The sequence below is a fragment of the Puntigrus tetrazona genome, unplaced genomic scaffold, assembly GCF_018831695.1.
Source record: "Puntigrus tetrazona isolate hp1 unplaced genomic scaffold, ASM1883169v1 S000000776, whole genome shotgun sequence".
Taxonomy (NCBI): Eukaryota; Metazoa; Chordata; class Actinopteri; order Cypriniformes; family Cyprinidae; genus Puntigrus; species Puntigrus tetrazona.
Window position 1 is genome coordinate 940,953 of NW_025048382.1, and position 21,151 is coordinate 962,103.

Sequence of the window (21,151 nt, forward strand, 5' to 3'; positions counted from 1 at the left end):
CGTGTTTGTGCCAAGTGCTGCTTTGAGGAGGTAGAATTCCCTGAGACAGAGAGCAGCTCAGAAGTCACCTGGGAGCAGTGGAAGAGGGTAACTTCCACAAATGGAGAGAGAATGTTTGGCAACATGGTGAAACAGATCAATAATGGAACCATCAAGGACTTGATGGAGCTTTTCTCTCAGAAGTTAGAGTCTTTGGCGAAACGTCAGTTTAACTAGCTGCACCAGGCAGAGCAGTTCCGCTACCTTGAACAAAACATCACAGGGTGTGAAGCTGTTCTGCATGTTGACTTCTCAGAGAATTATGCATGTAAGCTGAACACAGAGGTTCAGGCATTTCACTTTGGAGGTAGCAGACAGCAAGCGACTATCCACACAGCAGTCCTGTACACGGAACAAAGTCCTATGCAACACTCTCTGACAGCCTGCGCCATGACGAGCGGGCGGTGTGGGCACATCTAGAGCCCATCTTAGGAGAGCTTCGTGAAACCTTTCCACAGATCACAACCCTCCACATTCAGAGTGATGGGCCGGTTACACAGTACCGGAATAAAAACAACTTCTACCTCCTCAGTACTGTCCCTTTCCTTTCTGGGTTCACTAAGGTGACCTGGAATTATTCAGAAAAGTCTCATGGGAAAGGGGCCCCAGATGGGATTGGTGGGGCAATAAAAAGAGAAGCAGATCGCTTTGTCCAACGAGGTGGTGAACTTCAGACACCACAGCAACTCTATGAGATGCTGAACACAAGATTAGGCTCAAGCATCACACACTATTGGGTAAACAGAGAAAGCATTGAAAAGTGTGATGAGCTAATTCCTGACAATTTGGAGGCTGTGAAGGGCACCTTTAAAATACACCAGGTTTGGTCTTCCCAGCCTTCGCAGATCACTCACAGGACTGTTTCATGCTTCTGTAGGAAAACAGAGAAGAGTCCATGCCCTTGTTACAAGCCCGTAACAGTAGACCTGAGAGTGAGACGCACTGTGTGCAACACTGAGAATCCCCCAAGCTCTCCTCCTCAACCACCTAGGGAACAAGAAAACCTAGATCTTTGTGGCAAGTTTGTTGTTGTCATTTATGATGAAAAGCCTTATGTTGGTCAAGTGCTTGCGGTTGAGGGAGAAGAAGTGCAGGTCAATTGTATGCTACAATCTGGTGACAAAAACCTGTTCGTGTGGCCACAAACTGTAGATTCAATTTTCTACGACAGAAAAGATGTGCATGCTGTGATCTCTGAGCCAGCAACATCACGCTTCTCAAAGCTAACTCTCCAAGATTGGGTGAAGTTCAGTAATACCTCAGCTTAGAGAAATGCAAGTTGTGTTCATCACTGCCTTATGTGGCTAAATGGGTCCAGAAAAAGAAATTATTTGTGATATTTGAATGTTGAAAGGTTAATTGAGACGCAAGTAGTGTTAGTCCCTGTCCAATGAATCAAAAAGGTTCCAAAAAAGAGATTCTTTACTCAGCTGCTTAAGTTCTTGAAGCATTTAATGTGTGTTGCAATAAAATTGTTTAAATGTTAATGTCCTTCTGATTTGATTTAAATGTTGAAATGTTATTTCAATAAAAAGAGTTAAATTTTATTTCGTCTTGAACTCTTTTGTGTACATTTTAACTGAAATTTTTATACCTGTGGTTTTCTTATCATTTGGGGCGACCCCATGTCATGTGGGGTAACCAACAAATGGCAATAATTACACTAAATTCATAACCAAATATCCATCAGTTTAGCCTCAAATATTAATCAGTGTTATGCTATTGCTGAATGTGTAATATCTGTATAAATGCTAATTCAGTTTTTTTGCTTTTGAAGTAAAAATCAGTATTGTAACTGGATTACGAGGGAGACTCTGATATTATAGAATAAACTTGTAAAATAATGGTATTCATAAAATGAAAGGGCACTAAAGTTTGTCTTTCTTCATCAGTTTATCTACTTACTGATATGTGTTCAACTAGTCCTAATGATACATGAAAATGTGAATTTTGAGATATTACGGTCGCCCCAGATGACTTTAAGGCTATGTATTATTAACGCAAGTGTAAACACTAAAATGTCAAATTTTTTACTTTTCTTTATAAAGGCATGTGTACACTACATTCCAAACGTTTGTAAAATGGCCAAACATATCCATATTTTTGGTATTTTAAAATTGGCCTATTCAAAAGTCTTATCCGTCAACGACCCTTATCAAAAATATTAGAAAAAGTTGTCAGCACAGTTATGCTCCTTAAAGATGAATGACGTCTATGAGGAGTTTCAGTCAGGTTTTAGACCGCACCATAGCACAGAAACAACATTAGTTAAAATCACTAATGACCTGCTCTTATCCTCCGACCGAGGCTGCGTCTCGCTACTCGTTTTATTAGATCTCACTGCTGCATTTGACACTATAGATCATAATATTCTCCTGGAGCGTTTAAACACCGCTGGTGTACAGGGACAGGCTTTAAAGTGGTTTAAATCATACCTATCAGACCATTATCAATTTGTAGATCTAAACGGAGACCGCTCTAGTATAATACCTGTAAAGTGTGGTGTGCCTCAAGGATCAGTTCTAGGCCCCTTACTATTCTCTATATACATGCTGCCCCTGGGGAACATTATTAGAAATCACAGGGTTAATTTCCACTGTTATGCAGATGACACACAGCTATACATTTCATCTAAGCCTGATAAGTTATCAGAAATGTCTAAATTAACAGAGTGTGTTAAAGACATAAGACTGGATGACTAGAAATTTTCTTCTATTAAACTCTAATAAAACAGAGGTGCTTCTTATCGGCCCAAAACAGGTTTACAGCAAATTTCTGAGCTCAAACTACAATTAGATGGATGTGATATAAAAGGTTACTCCGACAGTTAAAGACTTGGGTGTGATATTGGACAGCAACCTGTCCTTCGAACATCATATCACTCATGTTACAAAATCTGCCTACTTTCATCTTAGAAATATTGCTAAACTCAGACACATGCTCTCTCTCAGATGCAGAAAAGCTAGTTCATGCGTTCATGACATCTAGACTGGATTACTGTAATGCGCTGCTCGCTGGTTGTCCAGCATCTTCAATAAACAAGCTTCAGTTAGTGCAGAACGCAGCCGCTCGAGTTCTTACCAGGACAAGGAAATATCATATAACCCCAGTTTTATCCTCCCTGCACTGGCTGCCTGTTCATTTCCGAATGGATTATAAAATACTGTTACTGACCTACAAGGCTCTAAATGGTTTAGCCCCCATTTATTTGACCAGCCTTCCGTCTCGCTACAACCCGTCACGCTCTTAAGATCTCAAAACTCAGGGCTCCTGGTAGTTCCTCGAATAGCAAAGTCCACTAAAGGTGGTCGAGCATTTTCACATTTGGCACCCAAACTCTGGAATAACCTTCCTGCTAATGTTCGGGGATCAGACACACTCTCTCAGTTTAAGTCTAGGCTAAAGACATATCTTTTTAGCAAAGCATACTCAAAGATTCACATAAACCTATGCTACAGTACATTGTGATTCCCAGTAGTATGAATTGCTGCTACGCTAATTATCCTTTTGTCTCCACCTCGGGATGCACATCCCGAGGCATCTAGGTACCGAGCCTCTCCAGTGGACCCCGTGAGGAGATGACCTTCCTGCGATGACGTCGAGGAAAAAAAAAACTTAACCTTCTGCCTGGATTAATTCATTAATTCTCTTAATGACCAATTCTATCTTGAATTTTCTTGTATTGTAATTCATCCTGTTGAATAATGATTTGCTTTTGTGCAGCTGCTTTGGAACAATAGCCATTGTAAAAAGCGCTATACAAAAACTTGAATTGAATGCTATGTATGTATGAAAAAGCATCAGCAATAATTAGATATCCAGTTGTTATTTACACAAATACTGGAACTGCTGGAAAGAGGAAAATTTGTTTTGACCCAAGCAAGATGCTTGCAGTATTCTGTATTGCTAAAATACCCGGACATTACTCTTAAACGCTGCTTGACAATCCAGCTGATTACATTCCCTTGGATGGTTGAAGATCCCATGAGGGATTCATAATTGCGCCAACTGCTTTACTTAATATAAATGATTCCTGATGCACATGGATTTGATCATTGTGCACGAGAAGTTATAAGAACAATCAAAAGGCAAGGGTACTGGTCGCCCTATTTACAAGCCATGGTTGATAAGTTTAGCTGAATGTGAGATCTGTGCACAAAACAATATAAGAAAAGGAACCACAACACATTTGTCTTACATACCAACACCTGAAGGTCCTTTTAAACATCTAGTACATTTAGTCATTTCAGACGCTTTTATCCAAAGCGACTTACAATTGAGAATTCTATGTAGACATGATTAAGTCAGTCAGAGGAAAAAAAAGGTACATGCTAGTAATAATTGATCGGTTTAGCCGTTGGGTAGAAGCAGTGCCATCTCCAGATCAAAGCGCTCAGACAGTGATTAAATTCTTGACCAGAGAAGCGATTCCACGATTTGGAATTCCATCACAAATCAGTTCAGACAATGGCTCTTCATTTGTGCAACGAACTGTCAAAATGGTGTTACAACTCAGAATAAAACAGACATTAGGATGCGTTTATTACCCTCAAATCACAAGGAATGGTAGAAAGGGTTAATGGAACCAGCAAAGCAAAAGTCAACAAAATGTGCGCAGACAAAGCTCAATTGGGTAGATGCACTGCCACTTGCATGGAGTTATAATTCAAAACAAACAGGATCACCAATTTGACACCTCATGAAATGTTGACTGGCAGACCAATGCCTGTACCCTTTCTAAGAGGCTCATATGAAGGTCCTCGTTAGAACAGCTGCAATTATTTGGAATTACGGTCATACATGAGACAATTAACTGCTATACATAAAGCCATCTACTTACAGGAGCAGAGCAAAGTACCCAGACCTGAAGAAGAGACACCCCTTCCAGTAATACCAGGTGACCACGTGTACCTCAGAGTGTTCCGACGGAGGTGGCACGAACCACGACGAGAAGGACCATGTAAAAGTAAAAAGCCACACCTACAGCAGTACAGGTAGAAGGAAGCACAACCTGGTATCACTTGAACCATTGCACCAAAGTGTCCAAAAAACAACAATGAAAATGAGAGCTCATACTGATAACTCTTGTACTGATTTACCTCCAGAACTCTCTACCTCAAGCACAGAGCAACCCACACAATAGTGTTACAAATGGAAACCAATCCCAGATAAACCTTCAAATAATGGAAACAAACGAACAAGCTATGACAGCCACACAGTTACCTCTAGGAAACCAAACCATCACTAACGCTTCATAAATTTTAAAAGGAATTAAAATATCTACACACAAACCTCACCATAATTGCTATAAGCCATGAAACAAGTGATGAGGAAATCCCAACGGACAGTTTTCTAGAAAAGGCAAATGATAATGAATGGTATAGGTAGGCAAAATATACTGTAAACGCAGCGAGTCAAGAGTGGGGTTTACTATGCTCGCCGTCGCCTCTTAAGAAGCTTAAAGTAGTTCCAAACCCCCATTCGATTATTTTCATTGTGCAAAACATTATGCAAATCATTGTTCACCGACAATAGTACCTTTTTGCCCAGCAGAATGTTTGGGATTTCTAGGAAACCCAAAATTGTTAAATATCTCAATGAGGAAATATGGGGAAAGGAATGCAAACGGTTAGATGTGAGAATCAGTGACTCAGATACATCTATATCCTTTTCTATGAACTACACTGAAATATGAATGCTACAGTCAACCCAATGGATTAATTGATGTCGGAAGATTTTAGGGAAAATGTAGAGTAATCTGGCACCTTGATAGAGAAAGATACAGTGATCCAGCAGTATACATATTTCAAGGAGGAATGGCAATCGCAACTTTAAAAGACAAATTTTACTATAATAGAAACACCAAGATGTTTTGATAAATCTATAAAAGGTTGTCTGGAAAAAAACTGCGAAAATCAAGCTCTAACACCTTCAGTAAGAGCAATTTATGAAGAGCAAGCCCAAGCCATTGCTGACTTTTACAGGATATGTGGAGGAAAGAAATTACGACCCACCTTACCAGCTAAATGGAGAGGACTATGCGTCAGAGTTAAGTTAATACAAGAAACAACAATTGTTAATTGGGAAAACGATAATACAGAGAATCCTCCAACAGAACAAACCCAAAGACAGTGCAGAAGTATCAAAAAATACAAAACAGACCCACAAGTATACTTAGATGGTATTGGACAACCAAGAGGCATTCCACACCAATTTAAAGCTAGAAGTGAGGTCAAAGCTGGATTTGAGTCATTGATTTTACACGACAGTAAATAAAAATGTTGAATGGATTAAATTACATTATAATCAGCAACGATTCAATCATACCGATGATGCTTTAAAAGCACTAGAACAACTTGACCCCACAAGTAGAATGGCGTTAAATTGGCTATTGGCAGACAAAGGTGGAGTATGTGTTATGTTTGGAGATGAGTGTTGTACTTTTATTCCTAAACAGCACCAAATGGATCCTTCACTCGGGCAATAGAGAGACTGAAGGAACTTCGACTCTGAATTAAAGGAAACGCTGGAAGAGCTCTAACTTTTGGAAACTGGTTTGACAATCTTCTGTATAACTGGAAAAGTTGGATAACAAAATTGGGAATAACAACTGCTATCATACTAGTTGTGTTCTCTCCATTATTATGCTGTGTCTTTCCTGTTCTCAGGTCTATGATTGTGCATGCAGCTGCCAGACAGATGGTCAACATAACTGTGGGAGAAACAGCACCAAATCCTCATGTCACTAAACAGCGTTACACTGATGTAGAATTAGAAGTAGATGAAATATGGTAAAATGCGGTTGCCTTTTGATTTGGGAATGGTTTTGATGTTTTGTCATTTGAAAGAGAGGGAGAGGGTGTATACATTGTAACTGAGAAAGAAGAACTCACTAGAATATGAAGAGTTAACAAGGAATTGGGCAGTATAGGCAGGTAGTTAGAGAGGGTTTTGTTTATGATTTGGCATTTACCCCTATATTGTTGTATCTGTATAACCTATGAACCAGATATAAGATTAGCTATAGAACCACACATCTTCATGCAACCCAAAACCCCCATTACCCTTGAACACCTGGAACGTTTGGACCTCTGTGGACAAGCTGACAAATCAACAAACAGTTGAAAACAAAAGAGTTTTTTTTGCTGCACTCTCTACAAGAGTATTCTTGCATAAAGTGGTCCTTTATTTATGGGCCTATTTAGGCAAAATATCCATTACAAGGACTCACTTGTGTGACAATACTCTTGAACAAGGGAAGCATGAGACTTAGTCTCAGAGAGGGGATTTGATGAAGTTTTCCTTCAACTTTATTTTCTAATTTCTCTAAGGTCTACGAGTCAACTACATGTTACTTTTGTGCCATTCTTAAACATAATGGTGTCTGTTGCTAGAAGATTGCGTGCAAGGCAGTTGGGTCTGCAAGACAAACCAACTGGTAAAACAAAAAAAGGTCATAAGCCACCAAGTTCCCAAAGAAAGAAACCATAAATAAGGTGAGCCTCATGTCAAACACACATACACAGAACCTATGGAACAGACAAAGGACAAAAACAAAAAACCCTAAGATTGAACCCAGCTGCTCTTACCAAGGACTGATGGTATGTGGGGTGGGACGCTAGCAGGGGTTTAAAAAGGGGAGACAGAGACCAAAGGGGAGAGGCGGACTGCGGCTATCTCAGACTTGTCAATAAAGTTTTTCCTGACCCCTAAAATCCTGCTGTAAGAGGCTCTTTGCTTGAGAAGCGACTTCGCCACCAAGTCAACAATAAAATTCCACATCACCCGGCATGCTCTGAGAATATTATCCAATTTGATCGCGATTTCCATGAAATCCTCCAAAGCTCTGCCCTCATCGTGACAAGCCAGTTCAGATTGCAGCTCGGTGTTCAAGCCTTTATGGTACAGCAGCTTGAGCGGTGAGTCCTCCCAACCTGACTGAGCAGCAAGCGTGCAAAAGGTGAGTGTGTAATCAGCTGCTGTGTTTTTACCTTGTGAGAGGGTGAGCAGTTGTTCTCCAGGTTCCTTTCCTCCAGCTACGTGTTCGAAGACCTCCCTGAATTCGCGCAAGAAGTTGTTGTACAAAGGGAAAGACATACGGCGACCCTCCCAGGTGGCTGTAGCCCACTTGAGCGCTCTCCCGGTAAGCAGCGATCAAATCAGGGCAACCTTGCTGTTTTCTGTGGGGTATAAACTGGGTTGTTGGTTGATAAATAGGGTGCATTGTAACAAAAACCCCTTACATTTGGCGGATGATCTGTCGAAATTGTCAGGCAGACTGAGGCGTGGATTGGGGTTTGGTTGAGACCGAGTCAAGGTTGGCTGAGCGGCATGTTGACCTGGATTAACAGCAGAAAGGGTTAATGTGTGGATCGAGCTCACCAGTTCCTCAGTTAAAGTGGTGAGCTTATGAAGCTGTTGCTGGTATGTGGCGAGCATAGTGGCTTGGGACAAGACTTCCGACATCAGTTGATACATCTCCGCTGGATCCTGTTGTGGCAAAGTCTTCGGTATGGAAGGGTCAAAGACATTTGGATCCACGTGCGACAAGACTTTAATCGTGGTCAGGCAGGCAGGGTCAAACAGGAGCAGTAAGTACAATACAGGGATTATCATAGATGTAGACGATACCAGGCAGAAGGTCAAGGCAGGCAGAGAATAATCAGAGAACAAAGACAAACCAAATCAGCAACAGGTAATCAAACACAAAGAAGAACACTCAGAATTGCAGCCTGCACAAACAAGACTTCACAGTGAGTGTCTGTGAGGAAGTTCATTATATAGGGCGTGGTGATGGGAAACACCAGGCAGGGCTAATCAGCCCAAGGCACGGGGTTGTCCGTGATGATCAGTACTCGGGTGAGGGCTCCCTCCGGTGGCAATTGGAGAGAGCCACAGAGGTGCTGTTTGTGACAACTAATTAGTATTTTTCTTTTGAAAAAATAGATTTTTGTTTATAGGTCACTAAAACAACAAAAAATAAAAAAATAAAATATTAAAGTACAAAAACAAGATACTTTTAAACGAATGTTTTAGAAAGTGCTACTCCAAGGATTTGCGACATCTAGTGGTTTAGATGAAAATAATATCAAAGGCTGTGTAAGGCTTTATACTGGCCTGTTGGGTGCTGCCCCTCTAAGAACGTTGTTTTTCAGTGGACTCATGCGATCGTTTAAGCGAAGGGCAGAGAAGAAGAAAAAAAAACATTGTTCTGCTCTAGCTTGCTAAACTTCTAATGATTTACATGAAAGTTTGATTTAAACCTACATATTCCCAGCGTGATGAGAAATGTTTTTGTTGGTTAAGTAATATAACGTGTTTGATATAACGCTATGTAGATCGCTATTTGCGATTGCCGCCATAGCGCCTAAATGGTTAATATACTATGCTTGTGTTCTCATTTGTGCAAACATATGCTGTTTGTTATGTTGTGTTTAGTTGACAGACACAAGTTTGTGATAATACTTAATGCAGTATGTGATATGTGAAACATTAATTTTTGTGTTTACAGTTTGACCGCACATGTATGCATATGAACGTACATAAATTCTAGACAACAACAACAACAATCATAAAAATGTGTACAGTGTTAGTTCTGCACTAGTCGAATAAAGACAAGAACATGTTCCAAGTTAATGTTATCATTTCATGGGTAACACTGAAAGGACTCTGATTTCATTCAACTCAATACTATTGTGGAGTCGGACCACAGTGTTGTTTGTCTGAGATTGAGGCTTAGTTCTGTCTGTAGTACCTGAGCTAAATGAGCTCCAGTCAATGTAGCAGAAAGTTCTAAGCGAGGCGTTGAGAGCAGCTTTTTTGGTGACAAAAGATACATGGTTGTGGCTCTGTTCATCCTCCACTCGAAGGTAGGCCACTCATCCATAAGCTTTCTCTGACGCATCACAAAATATGTGGAGATCGACAGCTGCAGAATGGGAGTTGGCACATATGAGAAAGTAGCATCTCGGGACAGCTATTTTCTGTAAATTGTGCTGTTCCTCTTTCCACGTCTGCCACAAAGAGAGGAGCTTGTCTTCAATGGGATTACTGTCTCCTTTCCAGAGAATCTGAATGATGACTTTGGCCTGGGTGGTGAAGGGCCAATACAATAAAACTTCTCATGGTGGGTGATTCTTCAGACAAAGCTTGTTGTTTATACCTCAGGGTATCAGAGACACAGTGCCACCTTAGCCTTAGTAGATTCTTGAGGGTTCACTTTATTTTCCATCAGCCAAAGTTCACAAGCCTGTGATCTTGCTTCAGTTGGAAGGTGAGACATAACATCTGGTATGTTGCTTGCCCATTGTCGTATTTCGAAGCCCCCAGCAGCAAGAAATCATGCAGAGCTTATCAATGACTCCATAATATCTTCATTGCCGGCTATATGGTCTTTAACCTATCGTTGAAGAGCATAGACTGCTCAGCTTGGGCTGCAGGTTGTTCCAGACAGTAGCACCCGCTATTCATAAATGTCTGGACTGCGCTTTGGTGTCTGCTGGGCATGACTGTTGCGCCAGGTTCAATTTACTAGCTGAAAAAAAAAAATACAGCGGTCCCCTTATGCTGGACAATATCCTGTCTGATTGTTCTCAGTGTTAAGACTTCATCTGTACCTTTCAGGCCAAGTTGCTTCATTGCTGCTTCCAGTATTTCTGTCCTTTCAGACATGTTATCCAATACCGCAAAAGTGTTAAGAGTTATTTTCCCATTACACAGCTGGATGGGGATTACCTTTAATTCTACCTGAAATGCTCACTTTGTCCATGTAGAGATCACTGAGAGTTTTGGTAGTTACTAGCTTGTGTAAAATATCAAGATGTTGTCCCCCACAGCTAGAGCAAAGTTTCTTCTGAATACTTGTCAGGTTTATGTAAATGCAGTAAATGCAGAGACGGTCAGGTTTATGTAAATGCAGTAAATGCAGAGACGGTCTCTGTAATGAATTCGACGATAATCACTAGAACTTAAGTGTCCCCAACAAAGCAAGCCAGAGGCGACAGCGGCAAGGAACCAAAACCCTATCCATACAGAATGGAGAAAAAAAACCTTGGGAGAAACCAGACTCAGTTGGGGCCAGTTCTCCTCTGACCGGACACCCAGCACTTAACCTCCAGTTTAATTTCAAATGCATCTGTGTCAGATAGTGTAAATGACATTGTGTGTGTGTGTGTGTGTGTGTGTGCATCAGGATCTGGTGATCTGTCCACAGTGCGCATCTAGATGTTCTGGTCTCTGATGAACATAATCTCTGGCTGCTGATCCACCATCTAGTCTGGATACAATTTGTGAAACAGAATAAGAAAGAAACAAAACTAATATTAGCGTAGATGCCATTCTTTTTACGATGTCACAAATACATTGTGGTTCAGGAACAGCACCATGCAGGACAGGTGAGCCCTTCAGAGGGTGGTGCGGTCAGCTGAGCGCACCATCCGCACTGAGCTCCCTGTGCTGCAGCACATCTACAACAAGCGGTGCTGTACCAGGGCCAGGAAGATCGTGGAAGACCTCAGCCATCCCAACAATGGACTCTTTTCTCTGTTGCGTTCAGGAAAACGCTTTCGTTCCCTAAAGGCAAATACAGAGAGAATGAGGAGGAGCTTCTTCCCGCAGGCCATTCGGAGTCTGAACCAGAGAACACCCAGTACCTAATCACCGGGATTCCCATGTTCACCCCTCTTTCCCCAGATACTTAACACTTACAATTGGACAATTGCACTAGTCATTTTATATTGGACATTCACAACAGCCACTTTACACTTTATATTTTATATTTTATACTTTATTTTATTTGCATACTTTGCACACTTCTGCTTTATATATATATATATATATATATATATATATATATATATATATATATATATATATATATATATATGTTTTATATAATTTTGTTTTCTATTCCGACGCTGGACGGTTGTAAAAAGCATTTCACTGCATTTCGTACCATGTATGTATGTGTATGTGACAAATAAAATTTGAATTTGAATTTGAATTTGACATTGTGTATTATGTTCCCGGTTCCAGCTGATCTAATTAATGCAGCCTAAAAATCCTTTAACGGATTTGAATAATACAGTAAAAGTGTATTAGTTTGTTATGTGTAGGCTAGGTTAAAAAGATGTGTCTTTAAACTAGATTTGAACTGACAGTGTGTTTGCTTCCCGAACAGAGTTATTGAGATTGTCCCAGAGTCTAGGTGTTAGATAGAAAAAGGTAATTATAGATCATTTATCATAGATCATAGATCATTTGAGACTAACCACTAAAAAAACAACCTTTTTGGTATGTATATTTCAAAATGAACTTTTTTCCTAGTCATCAGGTCCAGGTTTGACAAGTTGCACATAAAGTGCATTCAGCATGTTTGAATATACTGATATTCTGCTGTGCAAAAATGTTAGCATTCAATCAATCAATCATTTTCATTTATATAGCGCTTTTAACAACACAGGTTGCATCAAAGCACAAGTTATATTGAATCTCCACACCAGGAATACTGGATCCAGTGTCTAATCTGAACCCATCAGGACGCATTTGTTTTGTATGGTATCGAAAACTATGAGCAGAGTTTTGTCTGATATTCAAAGGTAAATGTCTTCTGTCAGCCTGAGATGTTTACAGTGGAGGTCCATACGTCTAAGTATGGTGGAACCCAGAAAACTATTCTTTCAAGCTCTAAAGACATTTGAATCTCCAAGTTATCCAGGTCGCAACATCTATCTACTGGAGTGCCTCAGGGCTTAGTTCTTGGACCTCTTCTCTTTTTGGTCTACATGGTATCACTAGGCTCTGTCATTCAGAAACATTCAAACAGCTTTTCATATCACTTCTATGCTGATGACACTCCACTCTCATTGTATCATGGAATTACTTTATATATATAAAAAATGAATCAAGAGTCTTATGATAGGAAAGAAAGAACACAGTCTTATAACACTCAGATATATATTTTTAATGTGTTTTTAGTAGTGGGTTCAGGACAATACAGTTCATTTATGTGAGCAGGGATAGAAAAATAAAGCAAACTGTGACGACATATACCCAAAACGTCATACAGTGGACTACTAGTAAAATTTATAAAAATCTGATATTAGAAAGTGTTAAGACAGTTTGACCTTAGCATTTTTTTTTAAATGCTAATGCAAATATTTTACACCACAGACTGAATTAAAATGTAAGAATTGAACACTGGAGACAATTCATGAGGACCATCATAGTAAACTCTACTTGAAGAGCTCAATAGATTGGCTAATAAAATATAGTGAGATGATCAGGGGACGTGTTTTAACTTGAATTACTGTGGAGTGTCTATTTATTTACACTAAGTGCAAATAGCACACCTTGTTGGCAGAGGCTATTTACTCTAACTCCGCCCACCAACGTCTGATTAGGATAGTCAACATTACAAAAGATGACTTTGAGAGATCTTTGATTCCAGTGGTGCAGATGGTTAAATGTGTGCAATATTCATTCTGACGTGTTTGAATCAGCTTTTTGGCAAACTTTTACTCCCTTTTCAAATTTCAAATCACATCAGAAAAGCATTTATTTTTAATAAAAATTAAGGAAACATCAAAGAAAGTTGAAAAAGTATCCTGTAGGGTTAGGGTAGGTGTAGGGAGGGCGTTATTGTCCCAATAAGATGGCAACCGTTTAATGATTTTAGTTAAAATGTAAATTTTTACTCGATAAGTTATTGCTATTATTGCATACAGTTTTATAATGTACTACAACAGTGAGGTTAATTGTAAACATAAACAGTAGAATTTTTTTTTTCACTTATTATAAATACCATCTAATTGCTATTTATAATCAATATACTATAACATAATTGTGTCTTTTATTTGGGTTTGAGAACATAACATAGTTTAAATCAACTGGAATCTGTGACTGAGACTGGAGAGAGAGAAGAGAGAATCTTGATGTTTTGCATGTCTTCCGTCTTCTCCACATATTTGACATCCATCAGTTCTCTTATCTAAAAAGATTTTATTAGAATGAATTACAATTAATTATTTTGCAGAAGTCACATGTTTCCAATCATGAACCTTGATGTAACTTTGAGCTTGTTGTTAAACCTCTCAAGAAGGAGTCAAAAGCTTATTTAATGGTATATTTGTATGTTTTTTATTAGGAGCAGTCTGCTTTTCTTGCAGTGAAACATCGATGTAGATCTCTCCAGAATGCATCTCTGCAGTGTTTCCTTTCCTCTTCAAAACTGCATCATCAATCAGCTTCTGCTCAGCTGCAAGACAACAGTGATTTAATACAAACAAACCGAGCACTGAACATCATTCCAGCACTAGTACTGTGGTACTCTATACCTCTTCACATAGAAGAGCATGTATCCGTTTCTCTCGATGTTACATGATGCTTTGGACCAGCTGGATTTTCTGATGGATGAGTCGCTGCATTCCAGCCATCCAGATCCAGTGAGGTCAGGGATGTGACTGATGTAGTGCCCTAAAATCACAGAGAGACTTTAGTGCTGTGTGTAAAGAGTGAATGAGAGGACTCAAAATGTAGAAGAAACATGTCGTACCACAATACAAACTGCTGCCCAGATGTGACACAGCAGCAGATAGTCTGTACTGTGTGCTGCTGCTGTCTAATGCTTCCACCTGTTAAACACAAACACTGATTATTACATGATGCTGCTGCATTTAAATCAAAATCCTCCTCTATTTACCTCCTTTTACCTCTCCATTGTTCCATCTATCTATCTATCTATCTATCTATCTATCTATCTATCTATCTATCTATCTATCTATCTATCTATCTATCTATCTATCTATCTATCTATCTATCGTTCTGTGAACTGTCTATTATATCTTTCCTGTGGTCTTGCAGGCTCAACTCTATTCTTCTTCTCTCCGTCTTGGCTTCTTTCTTTTGGACTCTTGCTGTTTATCACTATCCTCTCTCTGCTCTCTGTTGAATATCATACATCAAGAAAAACCAACAACAATTCTTTTAGAACAAATGTCTTCCTGGCGCTGTCTTTTAGAGTAATTCAAGTGACTGTTTCACAACATGCCAGCAGAGGGCAGATGTTTTGGCCGTACCTGTGCTGCAGGACAGAGAAAACTCTTTTGGGACTTTCAGTCGATCCTTCAGCTTGGACATTGAGGATGCGATATCAAAACGCATGACCAGAAGCACCAGGATGCTGTAGAGCGAGTCACATGTTTAGAAGTTCTAGACTATAGTTAGTTATTTCAGTGTTTAGTTGTTCTGCAGCTCAAGGTAATAACTGATTAACAGCATGTCTTACCGTGGAAGGACAATTACTTCCAGCTCCTCGGAGGCTGTAGAGCCAGCGCACTCGCTGCATGAGCAGTCAAACGAAGATCTCTGGAGAAAACAAACAACAGTCAGAACTACAAACACTCGTTGACTTTATACATCCTCCTGTTGATGTGATGTCACTGACTTTGAAGTACTGCTGCAGGCTGTCTATGAGGCATCCTCGAGGACTGATGACCACAGAGAGGTAGTTGTAATCCTCTCTGAAGCTCCTCTGGAAGCCACAGCTGAAAGCAAAGAAGAACATCAGAGTCGAGTAAATGAGTGTGAGAGGCTGAAATGAATGCAGGTGCGGATGTGTGATGTTACCTGTTACAGGTGCGCAGACGGTTGAGCTGGAATTCCATATTAGCCACAGGACAGGTGTATTTTGGCCAGTAGCTCCATGCAGAAGCTCGCCCTCTTCTTTCAGATGGGACAGGCTGACCATCAAAAACTCATGGGCGTCCTGAAGGAGAAAGAGCAAAGTTTCGGCATTTTAAAATGTTCCAAGAATCTACTGTATCTATCCGTGGTACTATCATTGTACCATTCTTTCTAAGAGCAAAGGATGATTAGGTTAAATGCAAAAAGTCCAAAAAATAATAATTTGTGCATGTATATCCAGTTCACCTGCTGATGGTCTCCCAAGAAATCTGGATTGCATTTTTCAATGCAGGTCTTTAGTGTTGACAAGAGCTTCGTCTTCAGCCTCTTGTCATTGCCTGTCAGTCTGCTCACGTGCAGCTCAGAGAGCGTCCTGGTGAGAAGATTATATTGAACTGCTTTAGTTTTGCTGCTTTAAAATCTTATTTTTCATTTTCAATTGAAATGTAATATGGTGTTGGTACCTGAGCATTGTGTTTCCCTCATTGCAACGTTCCTGCTGGGAAAGCACATCTTCACGGAAGGGAGAAACTGTGAGGAGGCACTGCAGCACTGAGTTCATGTAACATGTGTTTCCTAAATTAGGGAACCTGTCACAGGAGATCTTCAGTTACAGCGAGGGTTTGAAAAAAACACATTATAAATAAACCTTTACCTCATTCGGGTCCAACATTTACCCTAAGTGCTTGATGTTAGTTGGCGATGCTGTCAACACAACCTCAGCCTGCTCAGAATCATCCTCTGTAATGCTCCTGGTGCTCTGCTGCCGCTCAGAACTGCACTGTATGAGCTTCAGTATTTCAGCCTGAGACAGACCGTTAGACTGCTCCGTCGTACTGGCCAGCACACCGAGGATGCTAGGAATACATCAGGAACATCTAACAATTTTGTGCTTTCCCAAGTTAAGGTTTGATTTCTGCAGCTAGTCTGCTTTGCATCGACGCAGCGTTTATTCCTGTCACCCACCAGTCCAGATCCACATCAGAAATGGTTGGATCTCCACCTGCATCTGTGAAAAGATTAAAAGTTATTGTACTTCACATATTAGGAAAATTGAATTGCCATAGGTTCCTTTTGTAGTGTAATTCTTAACTAATAGACTAGAGGTTTAGAGTAGAGGAACTTCTCTAACCTTCAAGAACGGCTGCGGCCTGAAGTTCAGTGTCCACATCCGAGGGTCTGCTGTCTGCAGGTGAATCTGAGGCTCTTCCGTCTCCAGATGAGGAAGTTTCCTCAGCGCTGGAAGTGGAGCACTTCTCTCCAGCCGTGTCTGACAGAAATACAATTTAATACCGTGCCAACTAGATCTTTGACGTAAAAGATGGATGACCTTGAAGTATGTGAAAGCTTTAAACATTTCCTAACCTCCGACTGCGTCTTCCTCGTGGGTGGCAGCCTGCAGATCAAACTCTGGATCAGAGGATCTGCTGACTGCAGGTGAGGAAGAGGCATCAGATGAGACATCGGTGTGTGTGTCGCCGCTGGTTGTCTGAGTCTCGGCGGTGGAGGACTCGTCCAGCTCAGAAGACGACGACACACATGGCAGAATCACTGATAGTATTCTGCGAAAAGCCCGGCGCAGAGATGGACATTTGCGTTTCCGGGACGAGGACGAGGAAGAAGAAGAGGAAGATGAGGAACATTTGGCACCATCAGCAGGTGCAGCAGCGGAGGCCACCACATCTGAAGATGATGACTCAAATTTCCACCACTTCGTCTTTCTTTTCTTCTCCTTTTTGACTTCATCCATTGTAGCACAAGGAAAGTCTTTAGCCATTTTTTTCTAAAAACATAAGAAATATCTTTCAGATGGAAAAACTTTGTTCACAGAATTTGTAGGTTTGTTAATTAGTTCAACCCAGCTTGACCTGGTATATTGTTTTCTTTCTAGGGCAGTAGTAGAAGTAGAACATTTGAGAAATAAATATTATCACTGCACAAAGACCTATAGAGACTAAATATAGCTTAACTTACAAAAATACTAACTTATTACAAAAATAACTTAATAATAACTGAAATACAGCGCTTTTTAGCAGGCTTAAGTATTTACTGTGAAATGACCAAGAGTCTCAGTTGTTTTTTCAACAGATAAAAGTAGGCTAGTTCAGTAATTGAGCTTGATGCACCTTACCTTACTCCTGATCACACACTACACCGCGGACAGGTTCGTCATAATTAAGTTCAATGGAGTCGTTCTATTCGCGCGTTCGATTAAGCGGGTGTTTTTATTTGAATGAGCTGCTCGAGGAGAAATCAAACACAACGTGCAACAAACACAACGAAAGCAAATATAATTTTTTTTTTTTTTTTTTTTTTTTACATTTTTGTATTAATAAACACAGTTTTAGCTAGGCAACATCACTCAACGGTTTCAACATTACGACACTTGAATAGTTCAATAGACAGTTTAATAAGGAAGTACAATAATATTAGGTCACGTAGTGTATATTTTAGGCGGAATCACCGCGCATCCTCAGCGACCAGCCGATTCATTTCTGAATAATTCAGTGTTTTGAACAAATTAGTTGAGTCAAAGTTTCATTATTACATGCATAAACATCTGATGAATCTTGAATGAACCGCTCAATGACTTTGACAAAATGAATAAATACTGGCACCTACTGGCGTTTTAATTTCGTTTTTTTTCCCCACCATAATTTCTTGTTTGTATTCAATGTTAAAACAGTGTAAAGCAAATACTAACTTAATTCATGTTTTCTGCTTATGCATATTGTAGTCTCTTATAGTACGAATTTAATAAATTATGTGTGTGTGTTGGTATGGATGTCAGAGAAAAAACAATGTATGTGTGTGTGTGTGCAAAAGCAAATTTTTGAGGTATCATTCTTAAATTTGGAACTCAACTTATTTCGAATAATGGCTTAGATTTTTAGCTTTAAACTTTTTAGTTTCACTTTTTAAACTGCAATAATAATTCACCATGGGTCTTCTTTAAAATGAGTCCAAACTTAACTGTGCTCCCAAGCCTCCATTTTTATTTATTTTTATGTCCACTATGGACCTATATGTGTAACTTTTTTAAATTGATGCACACGGGTTAAAAACAAATGATGCTCACACCAAATGTTGATCTAAAGCCATTAATAGAAGTTAATTGACAAAGAAAATTGTTCTTGACAGCATTTTCATTTTACAGCAAGTGCCTAAAATTTTTAACAGTACTGTAGCTTTGCACTCCAAGTCAAAGTTTTGATTTTAGGTCAAAGCTTTGTAGTCTAATATTCTTAGGCTAATATTCATGTTTTTATAGCTATAACACTCAAAGGCAGTGTGTTTGCTCACTTTGTAAAAGTATTACATCATCCATCTCTCATCCTGTATTTTTATGGATCCTATCCTGTCAGCCATTTAAAAAGTCATACTAGTGGACCTGTACAAAACGTGTATACCTTGGATATCTTGAAAAAAAAAAAAAATAAAAATAAAAAAACTTTTAGATATATTCGTTGGTACTATAGAGGCCTTAGGATGTCATATAGTAGCCTAGCCTAACAAATATGAAAATGAAAATAGCTAGCCATGACAACTAATATTCTCCTTTAGAGAACAGAACATGTATGTATTTACAAACTTATATAGTGAAAATACACAACGTGAAAACATAATTGACCGAGCAATGTTTCATTAAAAGTTTTTCGAAAAAAAGAAAGAAAGATGCAATTGACATCACTTGAGTTTGAGTTTGAACAACCTCTTCACGGAAATCCCATTGATGATCATCTGCTGTTTTTCTCAACGCAAAAACAGCACAACTTGGAGAGGAGACAGCTCCAAAAAGATGGACAGTCATGCGAAACACTGACACTTCCTTTGTAAAATCTCCGTTCTGCCACCACAAAAAACGGAGGAAATCCCTGTCCACTTCTGCCACCCTAACCTGATGAAACATTACCTGAATGTCTCCCATGACAGCCACTGACTCCTGTCTAAACCTCAGGAGGACACCAAGCAATGTGCTTGTAAGATTGGGACCTTGAAGAAGGACTTGATTTAATGATGTTCCTTTGAATGCCGCACCACAATCAAAAACCACCCGCAGGTTCCCTTTCCTGGGATGACGTACAGCACGGTGAGGAATGTACCATACCTTACCACTTTCTCCTTTCAGCTGCTGAATAGGCACTTGCTCTGCATGTCCTTTATCAATCATCTCTTTGACGAATACTACATACTCCTGATAAAACTGAAAATCTCTCTGAAATCTCCTCTTCAACCCAAGAATCCGTTGCTTTGCCAAAGGAAAGTTATTAGGAAAATACACATTTTCCCATTTAAATGGCAGCTTCAAAGTATACTGACTGCCCTCAAGCTTGACCGAACTTTCTGCAATCTCCAAGAATCTGATATCCTCTCTTGACAAGCCTTGTTCTTCCACAGCCCTCTCATTGAAGTCATGATTATATTGTTTACGCAGCATCTCCTCCAGTCTACACACAGAAATCCTGTTTACCACTGCAGAACAACCTTCACCTTCAAAGCTGCCTGCATTTAAAGGACCATTGATGACCCAACCTAACGCCGTTCTTATGGCATAAGGACCATCCCCACGGCTATTTATAACTTCCCAAGGCTCCAACATCCTAGGCACATTACTCCCAATCAACAACTCAACATTAGCCTTTATATGGGGAACTTTAACCTTTTCCAGGTAAGGCCACTTGGACAAATCTCCTTCAGATACGATATTGTCAGAACTTACAGGCATTTGTTTCCGTGTAAGTGTTTGTGGAAGCTGATAGAAGATACTACCATCAATAGCAGATACTTCCAAATCTGATAATACATATGCAGGTACAACCTTTTCCTGTCCCATAGTTTGTAACAGAAACTGAGTTTTTCTACCAGAAATATTAAGCCGCTTCATAAGGCTTTCAGTGCAAAAGGTCGCCGAACTGCCAGGATCCAAGAATGCATAGGTTTGGACTATCTGATTTCCTTTGCCAGTCTTAACTTGCACTGGTAAAATAGGAAGAAAACAACGATCCTTTCCAGCCCCTGTATGACCACATGTTTCAGTAGATCCCAGAAACCTACATGCCTCTGACTCCTTGGAGGCTATGTCCAAGTTGGCCATATTTCTGTCTACATGGAGCACAGTAGGATGTTGCTGACTACATATCCTACAAGTCAGCCGCTTACCACAGTTACGACTCATGTGCCCGATACTTAAGCAACCAAAGCAAAGCTCTTTCTCTTTTAAAAACTCCATCTTTTCTTTGTGCTTCTTGCTTTTAAATTGTAGACAGTTTTCCAATGTATGATACTTAGCACACCACACACATAATGGAATTACTTTAGAATTACTTGATTGCAATTCTGTTCTTATATTCATAGTAATTTCCCCAAATTCTACAGGTGCAACAGTAGTGGCAAAGATGTTTCCTTTAATTCTACCCTCTGAACGTAATTT

General features: G+C 39.8%; 1 protein-coding gene and 1 long non-coding RNA gene across 2 annotated transcripts; both read right to left on the reverse strand.

The window, feature by feature from the left end:
• Positions 1-14,155: 14,155 nt before the first annotated feature.
• LOC122335461 (ubiquitin carboxyl-terminal hydrolase 37-like) lies at positions 14,156-15,732 on the reverse strand. Its single transcript, XM_043233346.1, has 7 exons — positions 15,664-15,732; positions 15,482-15,581; positions 15,323-15,402; positions 15,114-15,217; positions 14,591-14,669; positions 14,373-14,511; positions 14,156-14,293 (listed from the first exon to the last, which is right to left on the reverse strand). The coding sequence occupies exons 1-6, from the start codon at positions 15,699-15,701 to the stop codon at positions 14,487-14,489; spliced, it is 426 nt and encodes a 141-aa protein (XP_043089281.1). The 5' UTR covers positions 15,702-15,732; the 3' UTR covers positions 14,156-14,293; positions 14,373-14,486.
• Positions 15,733-15,743: 11 nt separating this feature from the next.
• Positions 15,744-16,265, reverse strand: LOC122335463. Its single transcript, XR_006248966.1, has 3 exons — positions 16,185-16,265; positions 15,967-16,093; positions 15,744-15,802 (listed from the first exon to the last, which is right to left on the reverse strand). It is a non-coding gene; the product is annotated as an uncharacterized LOC122335463 (long non-coding RNA).
• Positions 16,266-21,151: the final 4,886 nt, after the last annotated feature.

Coding starts and splice junctions, on each gene's coding strand:
- LOC122335461 (XM_043233346.1), bottom strand. CDS start 15,701: ATGGAATTCCAGCTCAACCGTCTGCGCACCTGTAACAG. Junction 15,218..15,322: donor GAAGTAATTGTCCTTCCACG/GTAAGACATGCT, acceptor CTCGCTCTACAG/CATCCTGGTGCTTCTGGTCA. Junction 14,512..14,590: donor GGGCAGCAGTTTGTATTGTG/GTACGACATGTT, acceptor CTGTGATTTTAG/GGCACTACATCAGTCACATC.